Consider the following 20,371-nt stretch of genomic DNA (forward strand, 5'->3'; position numbering starts at 1 on the left):
ATCGACGTGGGGCCATAGGACAGACACCAGAAGAGCCTAGCTACCCGCCTAGGGTACTTTCGTCCTCAGCCTACTCCAAGGACATGATGTGCTAGATAGTTGGATTATTAACTGCACGTGCGTATGTTTGCCAACACGACCAAAGCACAGGATGTAATATCCGTTTTTGAACGATTAATACTCTTTGACCGACCAGAACTGACTTGTCGTCCTTCCTAAACATATTTTAACCCCTGATTTAGAATAAACAAATAATGAGTATAGGAGGTACTACCAGGTGAGATGATCAAGAAAAATAATAATCTAAAAGTTATCCTAAAAGGATTTTTAGTTCACCAGAGACCAGCATTGTGCGATCCTACACCATTTCAAATGCCATATGAAAAAAAGCTCCTTTTTTTTGCGGGGAACAAAAAGCTCCTTTTCAGCTCTCTAGAACCAGGGAAGGAAGAACTATCAGATTTAGATGGACTCCCTTCTACAGAAACTGGAGGGAGAAAAAAATGGACGAAGAAGAAACCATTGGACACTTAGATTTTTCTTTAACCCTCCGATTTCAATTAAGAAACCATATGTCTCATACTTTGGACATTTAGATGGAACCTAAAGAGACTTTGCTCAACTGCTACCTCCTCCTCTTCCCCCCATTATTGGAAGGGAAGTTCTGCATTTGCTTCGAATGCATCCAAATAGATAACATCACAACAGAATTGCTAATGCTAAGTTCATTTTAGACATGCCAGTTCATTCGAGGTGTTTTCTCTGTCCATATATTCTACTCCCTCCGTCCAACAAAGGATGTTGAAATTTTGACTAAATTTCAATGCATCTATACACTAAGTCATGTCTAGCTACATCCAAATTTTGACAAATTTAAGACATCTTTTGTTGAACGGAGGGAGTACTACTCTTCTCTGCACTCTTGACAGGTGTGGCCTGTGAAATCAGATAAAACAAAACCACATCATGCTCATGGACAGCACATTTTCATCTGATTGGTAGCGAAGTGGCAAGATGGGACCATTCACCATTGTCATTCTGCAAATTGCTCTGATCGAGGTTTCCAGGACAAACAAACCTACTCTATTTCGAAGTAGAGCAGACCCACTAAATTAAGGACAGGAATAAAGGTAAATCAAAGTACTAACCTCTTACCGCTTAGAGTTAGCTGGACAACACGGGTTGCATAGCATCAATGCCAAACTCCTTGTTTCGGTTGTTCAGACTCCAGACTGGTGCAGGATAATGGATCAACCGGCCAAGGGACCAAAAATGCCAGATTGCCAAGCCCAATGTTCTGCAATGCTGCAAAGAAAGAACTAGTCGCATCTAACAAACTTTAAACACACAGAAAGTAAGATCTAACCCAAAGGTATACGGAGTGAATAGCACACCTGAGGAAGTGATATATGCTTAGAACGAACCCTTTAAATTCAGGGCCCTCTTTCCCTTTTCAATCTTTTGAGATCAACAATACCTGTAAAGTAAAAAACGCATCAATGTCACAGAAATTAAAATCACAGTTGACAAGACATATGCTCCTGTCAATCATATGACAGACGAGTGATAGTGTTTGTGTGTGCACCGGTTGCGGAATCTATGCCATGCAGTAAATCTACAGATAAGCGTACAATACTACAATAATTTGCTCAGAGCATGGTCATGCATTATGTAAGTTTTCATTCATATATGTTCAGTATTGTATACAAAAATCCAAACAATTTCCCACTATTTGAAAATATCTGCATACGGAATTTTCAAATGCAACAAGCCGGTGGAAAGATATACTAGCATCTGTTGGTTAATCAAGTATAACCATGAATTGTACTACCTATTAACGGTTTTCGTATGATATAGATAACAATATGAGAAACTAAGAGCCCTTTTAAGAAACGATATTGAATATAAATGTCTGGTAGATACAAAAAAAGCTTCAACTTAGAACTCCTCCGAGAGCAACGGTTCCAGAAATCCACACGAAGAATACTGAATCGTGACTGACTGGCTGTTACAGTTTTTTAAGGACTGCTTTCTAGTTATATGAAATGTTGGAATACACAAACACGTGTTTTCAAGTCTGAAAACTGAGGCACAGTGGAACCTGCTGAGACAGGCAATAGCCAGTGTCAATCATCCACTTGCCAGGGTTTGTTTCAGATCCAAAAGATGCCAAGTAAATTTTATGAAGGGTCAACCCATTGCAAAAATTGAAATTCATTTGTTCTGACCGCATTGCCTTGTGCTTATTTCTAAAGCTGCTATGGGAAAAAGCTCTAAAAAATATACTACTACCCCCGTCCCATATACTAAAATACGTCTAGATACATGTAATATTTCGGCACTTAATATGGGACGGAGGGAGTACTATTTTGTTCGGTAAATAAAATGAAACTTGCATAAAAATGTCATCGCGTGATTGTAATCTGACATTTGATCTCATGTGGTTCAATCGACATGTTGCTTGTGCTTTTCACCAATCGAATATGGGGATAAAATTCCTCATTGATCTTTTGCTCAGTTTGAAATAGGAAAATTACATCACACCACATTAGCAAAATCATGTCACATGCCGGATTGGTGTGCATAAGTATTTTAAAAAGAGTTATTCCTTGTTTATATGTTTTGTCACAGGTTGAAAGTGTGTTATTCTACCAATCGAGCCCAAATATTATAGCACATGTCTTGTTCAATGATATGGTCAGGGTTTATGAAAGTGGGTTCCTCGTGGCAAATAGTGCAGAAGAAACCCAAATCAGCAAAAATCAATCAGAAAACCTACAAAATGCCAACTGTTTTTGCCCATTTCATGTGAAACCTAGGGAATATAGTTTATTTTTTGCTCACTCATGGATACTTGAAATCCCCACGGTCATTACAATTTCCAAAGAAATACCTTGGCGAACGACCAATTTTGTGTTCTAATGAAAAACTATGCAAAACTCATCCGTAACTGGATTACTGGAATAAATGTGAGGTAAATGGTACATTGGTGCTTTTGTCCAATTCACTGTGATAGTATATTCTGGAAGCTCTAATTTTCATTCGTCATTTGTATCTGTCTTGCACTTCATCTCAACTCCCAAGGATCAGCTTTCTGTCTTCTAGAAAGGTCATACATCATATTCTACCTAACAAAAGACTGCCATCAAATAAAATCTGTCAATTTTGAAAGGAAAATGCTGTCTGTGATAATGTGTATGCTCCCCTTAACCTGAACTAGGTTGGGGATGTATCAGACATAGTTGTAAGAGACAATCATGGTGTTACCTTTTTAATGAATATACGGATATTAGTACTGCTACTACTTAAGCTTGGCAGGTTTCTGTTAATTGGGGACTGTTTTTTTTAACGTTATTGGGGACTGTTTATTAACCTTAAAGAATGGAGACTTCAATTACGAAGTGAAGTGCAATTAAATTTAGTTGTATGAAACTGTTAACCTGGACATTTTATGTAGACAATCAGAACTGATGGATGCAGCTCATCGTTGACATCAAACTCTAATGAATCAAAGAATCACTGAATAGAATTATCAAACTGTGAATTCAGAGACTCAGAGTGAAGCGCTCTGAGTAAGTGAGTTTTGAAGCTTAGTACTTCCAGGCTTGACCACCAGCATATTTATACGGCAGCTAGGTGAATCAATCATCCTACCCCAATGTCTTAAGAGTGGATAGCACATTTAACTAATGCTAATCAATTCAGAATAAACCAAGATCTAGAAAAAAAATGCAGCATTCTAACATCCTGATTTATAAGCCAGTTTAGCATATCTAACCAGAGTAACCATCTACCGGAGAGCTAAGCTACAAAGCATACAGTGGCACAAACATGGAACACCGCAATATTCAACAAAATGCACCAGAAAACCATGATAACACTGCAGCATAGCAGATTAGCAGTACAACCTCACCTTGTAACATAAATGGCAGATGAATACTGTGACGTCCCATCCTTCAGCTTGAACTCATTGCTGTCATCACCAGAAACATTACCTTCCACAGCCATTACTAATGCACGCTATGTATTCTTCACCTCCCACATTTGTTCCAGGCTGCATATCTTCATCCAGACAACCAAATGCGGCACCCATCGCATCTCATTCTCCATCATCCTCCGCCGATCAGCTTCAAATTGAGGCGATGCTCCTTTGCCGCTTTAGGTTTGCACTTTTATCCTTTTCGTGAACCGAATTTGCAGATTGAGCAAGGAAACGACAGGAAACAGTTCCCAGTTTTGGCTCGGGCGGCTTCTCGACCTCGTTTCAATCCGGCAACCGTTTGGTCTCTGCGATCTGGAAAGCCCACCATGTGGAATCTATTATCGCAGCCAACGGCGATCAAGCCGGATATGAAGACAAAATCTGTCACGGGCGACGGCGGCGGCGGCGATGTAGAAACCCTACCCCCACCCGCGCGTCCCACATCGCGGCGGACGAGCTCGGAATCCGATGAAGTCGCCCGCGATTCTCCAGGTTGAAAGCGATAGGTGCTTTCAAAGGGGAGGGACTTGCGTCGGGCGGAGTCGGGGTCAGAGCCCTCGTCGTCGCCGCCGGAGAGAAGTGCGGGAGACAACGGCGCCTCGATCGTCCCCCGGACAGGGGTGGCAGCGTGCGATTCTGGGGGTATTCGTGGCCGCACACCACCTTCACCTTCAACTCGACCCCCACCACCCAGCACGGGAGCCCCTTCCGCCGCCGCGCCATTGCTTTCCAAAGTTCGCCTTGCATTGTGAGGCGTGGGAGTCGAGAGCGGGGCGCGCGAACGGGCTACACCGGCACGATGCGATTTCCACGGCCCGGCGATCCTCTACTCGGCCGCGTGGTCCTAACTCCGAAGGCCAGCATCGGCCCAGTACAAATCGTCCTAATAGGCCCAGCCCAACCCAATTCCCTTGTGAGACGACAAGCTTCCAACTGGGCTCGCTCTCCTTCCACACCTGGCCCAACTAGTGCCGCTTCGATCCTCGAACACCTTGCGAGCGTTGGCATCGTGCGGCATGGCGCTCCACCGCGTCCACCGCCACCACAGTGTTTCTTCAAATCATGGCGTGGCCGAATCGAAAGCGAAAGAGAAGCCAGACACCAGACAGCCTCGTGTTGCCCGTGCCCCTGGCTGGAGCTAGCTGCACTCCATGATCCCGGTTCCCGTGATGAGCCTGTGTGCCTGCCCGGCCCGCAGCCAACGCCCAAGGGGAATGATGAGAAGAATTGGTGGCCACGGCGACGACATCGATGGTGAAGTGAACACTTCCACACGTCCTTGGTCGATGGCTCAATGCTACAGTACAACTACTCCTCCCTGTATTCTAAGGAAAAAAAACAAGAGTACGTACTCCTCATCAATCAATCAATGCTGGTGCTAACACCCAGACCACCTACATTTCGTCGCTTGCTTTTAAGTTTTAACGCCGATCCGCTGCAGAGACGCACGCTGGCACGTAGATGTATCCTCTCCTTGCTCTGGCCACTGTTCGGGCCCCGTGGCTCCTCCTTCTCTAGCTCGCCCATGCACCGGTGCTTCGAACCTTGGACAGCGCCGAAAGCAACCAACGCGTCAGGGACTCAGGATTCGCGAAATCTTCTCCGCCGGCCCGCCGGCGTATATCGTTCAAGTGTTCATCGTCTCACTACTCTCTTTAAGACAGTGAGTTTAATTAACAGGCCGGGCTCCTCACCGCAGAACGAACACGAACGGGTGGATCTGCTTAGCTAGAGTATCCGTACTAATTCTAGCGCAGAGATCTGTGCAGAACTACAGGCTACAGAGACAGACAGACGGTTGCAGGGAAAAGGTAGAGGAGAACAGGCCGGCGTGACAGCGACTCGTGTCCGCAGTATCTATTCGGCCGTACCTGCCTGCGTCTGCGTCTGCATGTTGTTATTCCGGGGAGAAAAAACAAACAGCCTCTAGCTGTAGCTGTACGCCGATTGTTGCACACTTGTATGCATGCATAGAGAGATCGGCCATTGCTCTACAAAGAACATACTCTCAAGGTGATCATCCATGATTCACCAGCCATCACCACCTGGTCCTAACTCCTAAGCTTGGCCTCTCAATCCTGCTGCACCTACCCCCGTGTGTGGCCCCGTGGGCGCGCCATGGGAGCAAAACAATAAATGGACAGCGTACAAATCGACAAGGAGCAGGACAGCAAGAAGCTTCTCCTGATACTCCACGGTCCACTCCACTCGTTCACAAGAGCAGCAGCACGAGCAAGTAGATAAGTACTTCGTACATGAGCAAAGCAGCGGTACTAGCGCAAGTGGAGAGAATTGAAAGGCTGCCTGAACTAGCTAGTACTCGCGAGGCAGCATCAGATTAGACCCGGATCCTTATATCGATTTATAATGGAGAACGAAAACAGTTTGATCTGCCTTTGATGCGCACGCAAGCAATCCTGAATCCACTGTACCTGTTTTTGCAGTCCATTTAATTACGCAGGAGCGGATCGCCGATGTGATGTCCGTTCATTCGCCGTCGCTGTCTTGCCTCGCGGTGGACGGAAGCGGAAATATCCGACGAGGCAATCAATGCCTGCCCCGCGTGGCAGGCCTATGTTGCAAAACGAAAATCGTAAGTTTTGCAGAAATTTAGCAGGATAAGTTTGCAGAAATTTAACGGGAACAAGTACAGCTACAGCACTGGCACTGCAGTGGTGTGGTACTAGTGAGGGGTGATTCGGGAGAGGCCTCCTTTAGCCATCATGCCAGCTCGCCACTTTTGGCCCAGCCGCTGCTTCCAAGCTCCAACCGTGCTCCATGTTGTACTATTGGTGTATAAAGCAGAGCCGAGAGATGATATCGGGCCCTCTCCTCATAATTACTTGCTATCTTTAGTACTGCTCCTTCAGATCTATAGCATCTACTCGTAATTTACTTATTATCTTCGGTACTACTCCCATTGGCATACTATCAACAGACTTCACGCGCATGATGAAGGCTCACTTTAGCATTGCTGAAAATCTGATCTGTTGAACTTATTTTATAATTTGTTTTGAAAAAGTACGTACAAAAGTAAAAAAAATTGGTTACCCAAACGAAAACTTAGATAAAAGTTGGTTCGAAAAACTGTAATATCATAATCTGCCTCATTTTCTTAATGTAGCCGAAGTCTGGAACCAGCCTGGCTATTGCAGCTGGAAAAGACATAGTAATTTTGTAACCGATCAAGTCCTGCATTGGTGATTAGTGCATGCAGGGAACGGTAACTTTTTAGCACCATGGCGACAAATATTTTTCACGATACAGGTTTTAACTGCCTATGGAGTACTCCAATGTCTACCGAACAGTATTTCTGTTCCATGATGAACAAATAAGCCTTTCATATGCACCGGTAAGAAGCAGAAGACTTATATAAAGACTTACGGCCCGTTCGGTAACCATCGTTTCATTTCATTTGATAGAAATAGAAATGAAATCCAATTTTTGATAGGATTTCATTTGGTTGAATTTGAATTTCTTGTTCCAAAATCATGTGTGTCTACCACATGGATTTGTATAGTGAGAGACAATTCTAAAGGAATTGAGATTAGTTATAGTGCAATTCCATGAATTTTAGATTGAATTTTTGTGGCCAATTCCGTGCCAACTAAACAAGTTCTTCTTTGGAATTCCAAATGAATTTCAGAATTCTAGGCCCAAATGATGGGTGGCAAACGAGCAGTTAGTCTCTTTCTCGAAACCGCTAGCAGTCTCTCCTTCAAAAAAACACTTCAGCGCCACCGCTTCCTGCCGACGCTACCAAGGGTCTCCTTCTCCTCCACTTGCCGCTCTGGCGGCGGGAGTGACTAGAACATCTGCGTTGCGGCGCGGTAGTTATGTATCATAGAGTATAAATATAAGCTTTACTCGAATCTTTATCCATCTCGTTGAACACGATCTCGTCGGCAGCGTAGATAGAGGAAGGCAATGGATTGTCTGCTTGCTACTCTAGAGTAGTGGACTTTTGGTTAGGTCTTCTGTTTTGCAAATGGTATGCGTGCATTGCTGCTTCTTATTTGATTGGTGATGTTTGTCTATCTTTGGCTTCATCGCGGAGCTAGCAAGGTTAGGTCTTTCTAAATCTTTCGAATTTGGCATGGTCATCCAAACCCTCTTTCAGTGACAGCTCCTACGTCAACCACGTTTCATAGCTCCGATATGGTTTGAAGTTTCAGAGGTAGCTCGTTGCGCACAAGTGTATGAGGAACACGTCATCGTGCCCCCTAGGACTTATATGTAATTTTCATCTATTATATACTAAAAGCAATATGAGGGGTACCATGGGGAGGCTCCACGTTGATCCACATTACCTCAATTATTCTGGCCCTTGGATCTTGCATCTAACGATACAGATTTAATGATGGGGTCTGTTAGATGGGCTATCTCTAAACATTAAGTGGTTTCAGGCCCAAGTAGGTCCAATTTGTAGAATTAGCCATAATTAGAGGTATATCTGATAGGCTACAATAAACATTAAAATAATTTCAGACCCAGATAGGCCCAATATGTTATAATCGGTGGTAATTAAGTTAAATTTGTTTTTATGGTGCCAAACGTAACTACTCTGTTACGCGATGACATTTCAATATTATTTTATTGTTTTTCTTCACAGGTCATGAAAATATTAAATAATAAGCTAAGTCTATTAGTTATAATCTATATCTATATTTCTTCAAAAAAATAAGATATTAACATGTATTTGAATAATTATAAGTCTGCGTATGTCAACACGTGTCCCTAATTTCAAGACCGGCTACTAATTAACATTAAATATAAATAAATGATTTTCTACGAAGCAAACACTTATAAACAATAAAATGAGTAGCTCATGATCTAAATTTTTATCCGAATATAGATAGAAGAATTACGTAAACTTTTAAACTCACGTTATGTTTCGTTATCATGAATATTGTATCTACTAATATAATTTGACGTACACATGATCTATCAATTCAAACAAATTGATTCGTCAGTTTTCTCATATGAACTTTAGTTTTGTGTATGGATGGGTTATAACATTTAATTAGTCGTATGCGATAGAAACCAGATATGGATAGGTGTTCTGAACTTTAATTAGCTAATATCGCCTACTCTGACTCATGTCATCTGAATTATGTAAACCATTATATAATGAAAGCACAATACGTGATTGTAGAGAGAAAACACCACATTGAGCCACATGATCATCTTAATTATGTAAATTATTAGATTTGATATTTAACTGTCAAGATTTAAGGAGGATGATATTTGATGGGCTATCAATGAGACATCAAAGTAGTTTAAGACCTAAATAGACCAAATATATTGTAGTTAGTAGTAGCGCAATACTTTTATTTGGCGGTGTCAAACACAAAATGCAAACACCATTGGATAATGAATATGTTATGACCTCTCAGATTTAATTTTGTCTTCTTTATTCGTGAATCCCGAGAATATTTAGTAGTAAAGCTAGCTCTATTCAAGATGAGTCAATAACAGTGTTTGGAAAACTTTAACTCTGCATACCAATATCCGTTAATAAGATAAATGTGGGCTACACAGGACCTCTACGAGTCCTCACAATATAAAATTTTGCAAAGTGAGTTAGTGATAGTATTTGAAAATTATTACTCTATTTAGAACATTTTATTATTGCTAAGAAAAAATTGTTAGAACATTTTATTATTGCTAAGAAAAAATTGAATTGCATTGCATGTGTAGTCTCAAATTTTACTCTAACTACTAATTTAACATCATGTATGAGCAAATGGTCGGCTAGCGAAACAAACATGTTTCATGAAATATCGCTATAAAGTACCGTGGAAAACAAATAGTTGGCTCAAATGATTTAAACTTTAATCCGAGTATCGATAGAGCAATCAAGTAAAACTTTAATATTGCAGTATGACTCACTATGGACATTCAACCTACTAACATAATCAACTACACATGACAACCCGTGCAAACAACCAATCCATCAATTTCACGTTTGAGTTTTGAATTTTGTTACAAATGTGATGTACATCACATATGATCAATTATCTCAAGTAAAGACCAGCGGTCAATAGGTGATCTGAACTTCAGTTACCTATACTAAGTTATATAACCTACAGACAATCAATCAGTCTAATGCAAAAGTTGATCAACCATCCGACACACGGTCTAACGTTTAGTTCTATATTTTAATATAAAGTCAATTAAAAAGATCGTACTTCCAGGGGTTCTAAGATTAATTAGTTCTACTTCTCTACGTATATTTGGGTTGATTAATCATCTCTTCCTAACGACATATCATATAAATAATAGAAAATACATATATTCAGTTAGGAAATAAGGATGATTAGAAATACCATGCTAGTTTTTCTTTAAAAGATAGTTGGGCAGGGCCGGGGCTGGTTGATTTAATACATGTGCTTGGCCTTAGTGCCCAAAAAAAGAGAGCAGAGGACTTCTTTTTTGCGGGTAAGAGCAGAAGACTTTAGAGGCTAATTAGCCCTTGGCCTAAATGCCTCACACTCATTGCTGACCAGTTTCCCATCTTGGAGCTTCTTTGTCGGAGTCTTGGCACGCAAGCGATCGACCTCCATTTCTTGTTGTCTCGCCTCGTCCATTGCACTTCCACAAAGGCCGATGAGAGCATCAGCAGATGCACGCATCAGGGAGGAGTCATGGCACGCTAGACTAGAGGGAGGGGCACCTAAGCTTTAGGGGGCGCCAGGGTTATACTCATTCCACATCAAACGCCCTGCAGAAGCAGAACCGCCTGTCGGTCGCCGCAGGCTTGCGCTTTGCTCGCTGGTACATGGATAATGGACTGAACGGATGGCTGGAGTTTTTTACAAGCGAAAAGGAACCAAGAAAGAAAGGGGAGTGCGTTCGTACGTTTTGTTCTCTTTTTTTCTTGCCTCTCTACAATGATTTGAAAGCATGGCAGGAAGGATTTAAAAATGGATATCCCCTTAGTTGTATTTCTTAAAAGAAATGGGGTATATAGAAAAGCTGCGAGACAAAAGGCATCATGCGATCCTGTTATCCACTGCAATGGTGCTATTACTCGTACGAACAGTGCTTTGCACAGTCACACGCGCGCGAACGTTCTCTATTGCCAATACAAAATTGAATATAGGGCCAAAATTGTACTACTAGTACAGAATTTTTATACGCGTCAACTTTCTGCCACAAGTGTCATTGGTTCTCTTTCTGTAATGTGTCTGCGCTTGACCTTTTGTTTTCTTTACTAAGCTTACACTCATTTAATTTGTCGCGTGAGGTGAGATAGCAATGGAACATTGGAAATTACTTGCACCCACCCGGAGAGAAAAATGCAGACATGAGCGGGAGAGGTGAGATCCACAAACAGAGCCAATTTAGAACAGTGCTGCAAGATTGATGTAATACCGTCAGTCTGTCCCGGTCACTCCCTTTCACAAAAAGAAAGTGATCAGGTTCAGGTGACGGCGTGACGCTTTTGGGTGCTATCGCAGTGAAACTTTCTGCTACGGGCAAACACCACGCCAGAGACAGTTTTTCCCGTCCGTGGCCTGAACACAGACGAGCAGGGCCAGAGATTCCCTGCAAAAACTGCTTCTGGATTAGGATCAAAGGCGTGCTTAGTGCACGATCCTATTCAGTCGCTGCCAACCATCCGATCCGTTGGTCGACGGTCCAGATCAAGCTGGAGATACCGATGGAGAAACCCATGTGTGCGTTCGTGTCACATAAGGGAAGGCCGAGGACATGTACCGCCAAAGCAGAGTAGTACTACGCCACACTTGTATCACAGCAGTTAATTAGTATACGACCTAGAAATTAATTACTGCTCAGATCCCTGGGGTTCTGACTTGTGTGAGAGCTTTGCCACACAAAACAAAACTCCGTGTCGGTTTAACCCAGGCTGCTCTTCACCTGCCTCTGGGGAACGGGCCCCGGCGCACAGAAACGGACAACCTTCCGTGCCCAGCGCTCTCCCGGGCCCAGAGGAAAACCACCCAAGCTAACTTCACTGTCGTCTCGTGCTCTCGCTGCTCCCTCCCTCACTCCCGCTATATGCTCGGCAGCAAGCGCGGCATTTCCAGCGGTACTCTGCTCCTACCACCATGCAGTGGTAGCTGGGCAAGGGAGCATCCATCCATCCAGTGCGCGTGAGTTCACCGAGGCCGTGCCGTGCGCGAAAATGAGCGCGCACGCACGCGCAATGTCGCATCCGCCGCCTCCGCCGCCGCTGCTGACGAACGAGCTGTCGCGCAGGACGGCGGTGCTGGGGCTGCGGCTCTGGGTGCTGGTCGGCATCGCCATCGGCGCCGCCTTCCTGCTCCTGCTCCTCGCGCTCGTCACCGTCCACCTCGCGGCCGCGGCGCGCCGGCGCCGTCCCGGCAAGAAGAAGATGGCCGCCCCCGCGCTGTCTTCGCCGTCGCCCGCCACGACGATCCCGCCGGTGTCCAAGGAGATCCAGGAGGTGGCCGTCCACGTGGGCTCCCTCCGCCACTACCTCGAGATGGGAACCGCGTTCCTCAAGGACAACAACAAGGAGAGCGCACAGCAAGATGGTGGCGATTCACTGTGCGGCAGCGTCGCCCACGGCTCGCAGCGCGTGCACATCGAGGCCGGCAAGGGCCGCCGCATGGTCGCGCACGCCGACGGCCCAGGTCCCGTCGTTGTCGGCCCGCCGGCTTCCGACGCGGCGCCGCCGTCGGCCCACGAGGTGTCGCAGCTCGGGTGGGGCCACTGGTACACGCTCCGGGAGCTGGACGAGGCCACGGCCGGGTTCGCCCCGGAGCGCGTCGTCGGCGAGGGCGGCTACGGCATCGTCTACCAGGGCGTCTTCGCCGACGGACACCAGGTCGCCGTCAAGAATCTCCTCAACGACACGTACGTCTAAGCGCTAAAGCATGTGCCTTTCGTTTTCGTTAATTCCCCTGCCTAGCTATGAGCTCGCTGACAAAATCCCTTTTTGGGCGCATGTTGCTGGTGGGATGCAGCAGGGGGCAGGCCGAGAGGGAGTTCACGGTGGAAGTGGAGGCCATCGGCCGCGTCCGCCACAAGAACCTCGTCCGGTTGCTCGGCTACTGCAACGAGGGAGCGCACCGGTATAAACTGATTCAACATTACCACATGCCTGCCTGCCGTAATTTTTCTTACCAACAACGTATACTTGATCTTCTCACTCACCTACCGCGCGCACACTCTTGCTTTCTCGATCAGGATACTTGTGTACGAGTATGTCGACAATGGCAACCTGGAGCAGTGGCTCCACGGCGACGTCGGGCCTCTCAGCCCGCTTTCTTGGGACACCCGGATGAACATCGTGCTTGGGACAGCCAAAGGGTGGGTGAACTACCACTACCAGTCATCAATTGTTTCCTCGTTTCATTCCCTGCCAAGTCCTGCTCTAATTGCTAGTTATAGTGTGTGAATTTTGTTGTGATGGGATCGTTGGGTTCGGGATTGATTTGGTTCTTCAGGATCACATACTTGCACGACGGGCTGGAGCCCAAGGTGGTGCACAGGGACATCAAGTCCAGCAACATACTGCTCGACAAGCGGTGGAACCCCAAGGTCTCCGATTTCGGCCTCGCCAAGCTCCTCGGCTCCGACAGCAACTACGTCACCACCAGGGTCATGGGAACGTTTGGGTACGTGTCCGATTTTCAGCACCTGATTAACTGCATCTTTATTCTGCTGAAATCAAATGTGCAAGATGATGAATGCTGAATGAGCGAATACGCGAATAACCTCCTCTGTTTTGGCAGTTACGTGGCGCCCGAATACGCGAGCACCGGCATGCTGAACGAGAGGAGCGACGTGTACAGCTTCGGAGTCCTCATAATGGAGATCATCTCAGGCCGAAGCCCGGTCGACTACGCGAGACCTCCCGGGGAGGTTAGCAAGCTAGCTCTGCTTCTGGTTGGACGAGCTGATGGCAATGCCATACACTGTCAATTTGCTGCGTAGCCTTGGTCATCAGTTTCTGTGCCTGCATTTCAGGTTAATCTTGTGGAGTGGCTCAAGAAGATGGTGAGCAACAGGGACTACGAAGCTGTTTTGGATCCCAAATTGCCGGAGAAGCCTTCCTCCAAGGCTCTGAAGAAGGCACTCTTGGTTGCGCTGAGATGCGTGGATCCGGACTCGCAGAAACGACCCAAGATGGGGCATGCCATCCATATGCTCGAAGTCGACGACTTCCCTTACCGAGATGTGAGCCTTCTTGTTTCTCTACCTCTTCGTGGAGTCAATTGCATTGCTCATTCGCTCATAACAACATAGATACTGAAGTCAATTCCGAGTTACATATGGCGAAACTTGCGCAGTTGCCGGGTTACCGTCATAAAATACGTGAACCGGAGTAGTATTAAAACTGGACATCTAGGCATCTGGGTGTACTACCAGGATTAAAAAAAGCACAATGTTGGATCTGATTACTAGCTCTATGTCTGACCCTAGACCAAGTCTTCATTGCAGCTTCCTCGAGATCAATTAAGTTATCACCATGTTACCTGACTGTGCTCTGAACTGCCCTTGGGGATGTTAATTACTCTGTCATCTCGAGAAAGAACTACTAGGATTGATGACCTCGAGATCACCACCTCGACTTAATTTTTTTCCCAGGGTACCTAATCTAATCTAGGCCCCTATAAATTAGTGTGTTGCCCGTATGGCGTACATATGCAGATACTGCATTTAAATTCTACTAGCAGTGGTACTCCGTAGTTGATGCCGTATGTTCTGCTTGATGGTTTCGCTGGCCGAGCGTGTTTTGCTCGTCTGCTTTTGTCCTGCTGTTTGGCTGGTGGTTGCACAAAACCTGTTTCACAATTCAGGTCTGCAGGAGGTTCTTTTTGTGCTTGTAAGAATAGCTGGTTTCTTTTACAGACATCGCAGAAAAACACGTTTCTGCTATCATACTGCCATTTTGCATCTCTTCCGAAATCCAGAAACCGGGACTTAAAATCCATGTTGTTTTGGCACATAATCTTTGTTCAGGATCGTCGGACTCTGCGGCCGTGCCAAGGCAGTCCCCTGGAGAAAGCGAGAGTCCCCAGGAAGCCATTGACAGAATCAGGCCACAGCAGTTGCTACGAGGGCAACAGCAGCACCGCTGCCACCACGCCGTCGAGGTTCCGGGAGAGCTAACTCGCTTGCCCTGTCGCCGCACATCGTAGCTAGGTTCTGCCTGCATTCGGCTTTAGCAGTAGGCAGCTTGGAAACGCAGTGCTGTAACTTGCCTCTTGCTTTGTAAGTGTCGTTCTTACTTCTTGCTCTGGTTCGATCGGCGGCCTCGGTGATTGCATGCATCGGGAAGTTTTGTGGAATCCCTGGTTTGTGGAGGGCGTAGGTAAAGCATATCCTCGGAAGAAACTTTCCCCTGGTTTGGTTTGTCTGGTCTTGCTACGCGTTGCATGTGCACTTCGAACTGTTGTATAGTGATTTGTTCTTGTCTCAGAAGTCAGATCGTTTCTTACTCATACATACCGGTGTAAAAAAGCGTGAGCGCGAGTTTTCATCTTACCCACCCTCGCAATTTCAGAGCATCTACATTGTGGTGTTTTGAGGAAATAGCTTTCAGAGATCAGGCTCAAAATTCAAAAACCATATTTACAAGTATAATTTTATTTGATACATACATATGAATGTACATGAATGTATACTACATATATGCAAAATTTGGCTAACAAATACTTTCATTTGTACACTACACAAAAAAAACAATTGTTTGGATGTGCACTAAATGCACTATTCATGAACTTGAGGTCTGTATATTTTTTATGTAGCTCAACACATTATTTCTTAATAAAAATTATATATCTATAGTATACACTCGTTTGTAAAAAAGATTTTTAAAATGAGCTCTTTTACTGTACCCCTCAATGAATATGGACCCTCCGTTCTCTCTAATCCGATGGACAATGTTAGACAGTACTCCGACGTGAAGAGAGGAGAGTACCACCTCAAAAACAAGGGAGTACCTTGAGTTTAGAGGTAAAAACGTAATCATCAAAGCGGCAAGGTATGTTTGGATACTCTGATCACGTTGTTCTTGATGTTCATGGCTCCGTACTTTACGGCTTACAGAACAGAATTGTAGCCCGCATTAATTGGCTTCTTGGACTCTTATTCCTCACTGGGAGAGGTCAGCAACACCAGCAGCACTTAAAGAGAAGGCCGGCGGCCAACGAGGAATGGTCGCCCAGGTCAGGACCGATTTGTTGGAGCGGCGGCAAGCGGCCAGTCTAAACCGACGATGACAAGGACGAGGTAGGGCCGCGGATCACCGGGTTAGGGAGCAGTTATCGGCGGAACAATCGTGTACGTAGGGGAGGACGATGTGCGCGTGTGCAAGAAACGGCCGGCGTCGACACTGCATTGGCGGCTGCGTGCATGAGCGCGGTGGATCCGGCCAAGATATGGCCTCAAGCATGCCCGTGCCATGTGATTCTATCACGAAATTCAAAACGATTTGATTGGCAATTAGATAAAAGATCAAAGAATAGACTAAACTACCCTTTTAATCCAAGGGCCAGATTTAAGTGGTACTCCTATCCTCAACTAAGGAGTACTAGGGTACCGTAAAAAATCTCTTTAAAATTGGTACATATCATTTTTGTTTTTGTAAAACTTAAGAAAAAACAATCAGATTTGTTAACAATGCTAGACCGAACCAAGCAGTTCGATTCATCGGTTATTAAGAAATTTGGTTTTCTGAAACCGATGATTAACCGATCTATAAAAATAGTAACCAATAATTCGGTCCACTGAGAAATTTGGTTCGGTCTTAGATCTTAACCGAAGTGACCGATTCTCATTTTGCTCGGTGCACCCAAGAAATCAACACATGAAGGTGGTCGTTGCCTGCCTTCCGTGCAGCCCAACACGGATCGAAGGCTCGAAGCCGCAACCTCGCCTATAGAGTGATGCTAGGGTGGAAAGCAAAATAAGCGGCAGGGCGTCGAGGAGGAGGAAAAGGAAGGAGATGGTGCCGAGAAAGAGAGAGCAAGGAGATGGCATCGGGCACCGTCTACCGGACCACGATTGCTGGTTGCTGAGGTGGACAGCAGTGGCAACTAGGATTATGGAGGCAGGTGAATAGGGATGATCGGTGGACGGCACCTGCATGGCTCGTGCTTCGCTTCGCTGTGTGCTACTTCTGCAGCGGCGTGTGGTTTGGGTTGTGCTAACTTTGCTCCACGCTCCACCCGCTCATGCAAAACGCGCGCTGTAATTATGCGCTGATGTTTGGACAGTTTGCTATGCGAAGGAATCCAGTCGTACAAGGTCTTTTGCTGCACGCCTGCACTGTGTTATTTTTTTTCCAACAACAGCTTCTTTTTTTCCCGAGCAACTTGCCACAACAGATTTTGTTTGTCAATCAGGAAGCAACTTGTTGGGGGTCATGGATCGAATTGCTGGGTTAGAGAAAAAGAAATCTTGCTGGTGTACGATTGCACTGATGCAGAACTCGGCGATCAGCGCGTCTCCAAGGAAGAAGCCGGCGGCACTACCTCCGCCGATCCAGAACAGGAAGAGGGCGTGCGTGGCCTTTGCTCGTCGGAAGACCTGGGCCATCAACTGCTACTAGAAGATACCCATTCTGGGCTTTTGACACCAAAACGTGCGTTTCTGATATGCGTCACTCAGAGCGGTAAAACTGCGGACGTGCTTAACCTAAGTGCATAAATAACAAGGAATCGTCTTTTCGCATCATTATCGCCGGCCAGCCGCAGAATGGAAGACGGTGCTGCGGGCGCGGGACAGGAAAAAGGAAAATTTCTGACATTGCCGAGAGATGGCGATGCAGGACCGATACTACCCCAATACTGTATCCCAACCGCTGGAACGTGCAGCTGCACTTTTTCTGGTGTCCGGGCGCACGCAACCGAGAGACGTCCGATTGGGCTTGATCCATCGAACCGCCCAGCGCTCGTCCGACCAGGTGCATCGTTCTGGCTCCCCCGATGCGGTTCAGATAGGATAGTGGTGGGACCCAAATTCCATCCCGATTAGGATCGTCTTCCCCGTCCCCCTGCCTTCCTCCTGTGCACAATATTCTCCGTCTGAATCCCCCGATACAAATCCCCGAATCGACCTCCGAATCTGATGCCGTTGCAAAATCTGCGTCGGAACGGGCGCGCGGGCTCCGTCGGAGGTGGCTGTGATCCCCGGCTGCCGGGCCGTCAGAGGAGGCGGGAGGAGGCGATGACCAGGAATCCACGGCACGACGGATGGGCTGGACACGGCCGTTGGTGGTGCTGCGCGTCCGGCCGGGAATCCGCAACGTGCCGGCGGGGCTGAACTCGGCTGCTCTTGGTGCTGCGCGGACGGGATGAGTCGGCGGATTGCGGTGCGACGCGGCGCGGCCGGGAGGGGGCGGCGTGCTGCGGGCGGCAGACATGGGGAACCAGGAGACGGTGAGGGGGTGACGCTGGAGGGAATAGTGTACATGAGCCCCGCCATGTAGTCTTCCAGCGAGCTCGAGGCCGTCGCGTTGTACGGTGACAGACCCTAGGCGTTCGACTTCAGTGGCGAGTTCGAGACGGGAACACCTGCAGGTTCAGGTTCAGAACCTCGGTTGACTATGTTGAGCGGCAACCAATGGCATCGGCGACTAGCACGAGTCTGGAGCTGCGTGGCTAGATAGAGCTACCTCAACCAGCCTATTCTGCGTCGATCTGGTGTTGCAGCGAGGATCCACGACCTGCTCTAGCGTAAGGATTAGGTTGCCAGCAGATGGAGTAGCTCCCTTCCAACAAGGTCAAACGTCTTCACTTGATTCCTAGCTTCTGACCCATGAACCAGATGCTATTGGTTTCTGTTTTTTTGTTAGTGTAGAACTTGGTCTTGTGGTGGGTGTTCTGTTTTTCTGTTAGTGTAGAACTTGGTCTTGTGGTGGGTGTCGATCCTAGAACGAGGTGTATAATGGCCTAGGAGTGGCCAGGCTAATTACGGCTAGGAGCGGTCACATTTGTGTGGTTATTACGGGCTTAGCGTTATTATGCGAGCTACTACTAGCATATTTGGACGTACTTGGCTGTTATGGCATAGATGACCATTGCTAATGATCAATGTCGTAGTAATTAAACAACCCAGTCCATTAAACAATTGTTGAAGTAAAACAAGGAGACTAGAGATGACAGATTGCATGAGACTATAGACTAGAGATGGTAGTTCACATATGCTTGTTGGGTCTGTACAGTCAATTGATAAAACACTAAAACAGATTAGCTCCTTTCTTAGACTACTACCCTGTAAGCTTTCTTGTTGGCAGGTTAGCATCAATAAAAAATGTGGGTCTTAGGATTCGGTGGTTGGTTTGGTTCAGATTATTATTTGTTTTGAAGGGATGTTTGCGATACTATTATTGTTGTGAAATCAAGGAGAGTGTCATACACTCGAGATTGGTACATATCACAAAATAAAGCGTTATTAAAATGTGCAGTTGGTTGATAAAATATGCCCAATAGTTGTTTAAAGTTGACTCAAACTTGTTGCATACTACAAAAAGATAGAACTGTGCTTGAATACAAAGTTGCAAAAATCTGTAGTTACTTGCTAAGATAAGCCAAATAGTTGCTTAATATTGATCCAAAGTTGCCGCACACTGCACATAGGTAGAATCGTGCTTGAATTTTAGGTTACTAAAATGCGTAATTAGTTGCTAATCTATGCCAAATAGTTGCTTAATGTTAATCTGAAGTTGTCGTACCCTGCACAATGGTAGGATCGCGCTTGAATACAGAGTTGCTAAAATTTGTAATTAGTTACTCAGAAACGTCAAATAGTTGCTTAATGTACATCTAAAGTTGTTGCACCCTATGTAGAGATAGGATCGTAATTGAATGCAAAGTTGTTAAAAAGCTTAATTAGTTGCTAAGATATGACAAATAGTTGTTTAATGTTGATTCGAAGTTGCCGGTATGGCAATCAAAATGCTAGTATGAGAGTGAAAGTTATCGAATAGAAAACAAAGTAGCTAATATGTGAGTGAAAGTTGCCAGCATATTAGCCAAAGTTGTTAGTGTGTGAGTAAAAGTTATCGGTATAACAATCAAGGTTGATCGTTTGACAGTCAAAGTTATTGATATAGAAACCAAAGTTGCTAGTCTGTGAGGCAAAGTTGCGCGTATACCCAAAGTTGCCGATATAACAACCAAAGTTGCTAGCATATGAGTTAAAGTTGTCCGTATAGAATTAGACAAAGTTGCTTGTATGATAGTCATATTGTCAGTATATAAGCAATAGTTGCTAATATTCTAGTGAAAGTTGCTGGTATAGCAACCAAAGTTGCTAGTATGCGAGTCAAAATTGTCGGTATAAAAACAAAGTTGCTAGCATGATAGTCAAAGTTGATGTTATAACGGCCAAAATTGCTAGTAAGGAAGGCATAGTTGCCTGCATAGGTGCCAAAGATGCTAGGCA

General features: G+C 45.6%; 1 protein-coding gene and 1 long non-coding RNA gene across 5 annotated transcripts; one reads left to right on the plus strand and one right to left on the minus strand.

The window, feature by feature from the left end:
- Positions 1 to 580: 580 nt before the first annotated feature.
- LOC112270993 lies at positions 581 to 4,726 on the minus strand. Of its 3 annotated transcripts, none has more exons than XR_002963745.1 (4): positions 3,914 to 4,726; positions 1,395 to 1,477; positions 1,156 to 1,305; positions 581 to 936 (listed from the first exon to the last, which is right to left on the minus strand). It is a non-coding gene; the product is annotated as an uncharacterized LOC112270993 (long non-coding RNA). The 3 variants fall into 3 exon arrangements; XR_002963744.1 differs by having other exon boundaries at positions 1,149 to 1,305; XR_002963743.1 differs by having other exon boundaries at positions 581 to 1,305.
- Positions 4,727 to 11,982: 7,256 nt separating this feature from the next.
- LOC100823050 (probable serine/threonine-protein kinase At1g01540) lies at positions 11,983 to 15,425 on the plus strand. Of its 2 annotated transcripts, none has more exons than XM_014898033.2 (7): positions 11,983 to 12,829; positions 12,943 to 13,047; positions 13,163 to 13,285; positions 13,423 to 13,593; positions 13,711 to 13,840; positions 13,946 to 14,155; positions 14,942 to 15,425. In XM_014898033.2, exons 1-7 carry the CDS (start codon positions 12,135 to 12,137, stop codon positions 15,089 to 15,091), a joined length of 1,584 nt encoding a protein of 527 aa, XP_014753519.1. In that variant the 5' UTR covers positions 11,983 to 12,134; the 3' UTR covers positions 15,092 to 15,425. The 2 variants fall into 2 exon arrangements, with proteins under 2 accessions (XP_014753519.1, XP_010231330.1); XM_010233028.3 differs by having other exon boundaries at positions 11,985 to 12,829; positions 12,940 to 13,047.
- Positions 15,426 to 20,371: the final 4,946 nt, after the last annotated feature.

The sequence above is a fragment of the Brachypodium distachyon genome, chromosome 2 (assembly GCF_000005505.3).
Source record: "Brachypodium distachyon strain Bd21 chromosome 2, Brachypodium_distachyon_v3.0, whole genome shotgun sequence".
Taxonomy (NCBI): Eukaryota; Viridiplantae; Streptophyta; class Magnoliopsida; order Poales; family Poaceae; genus Brachypodium; species Brachypodium distachyon.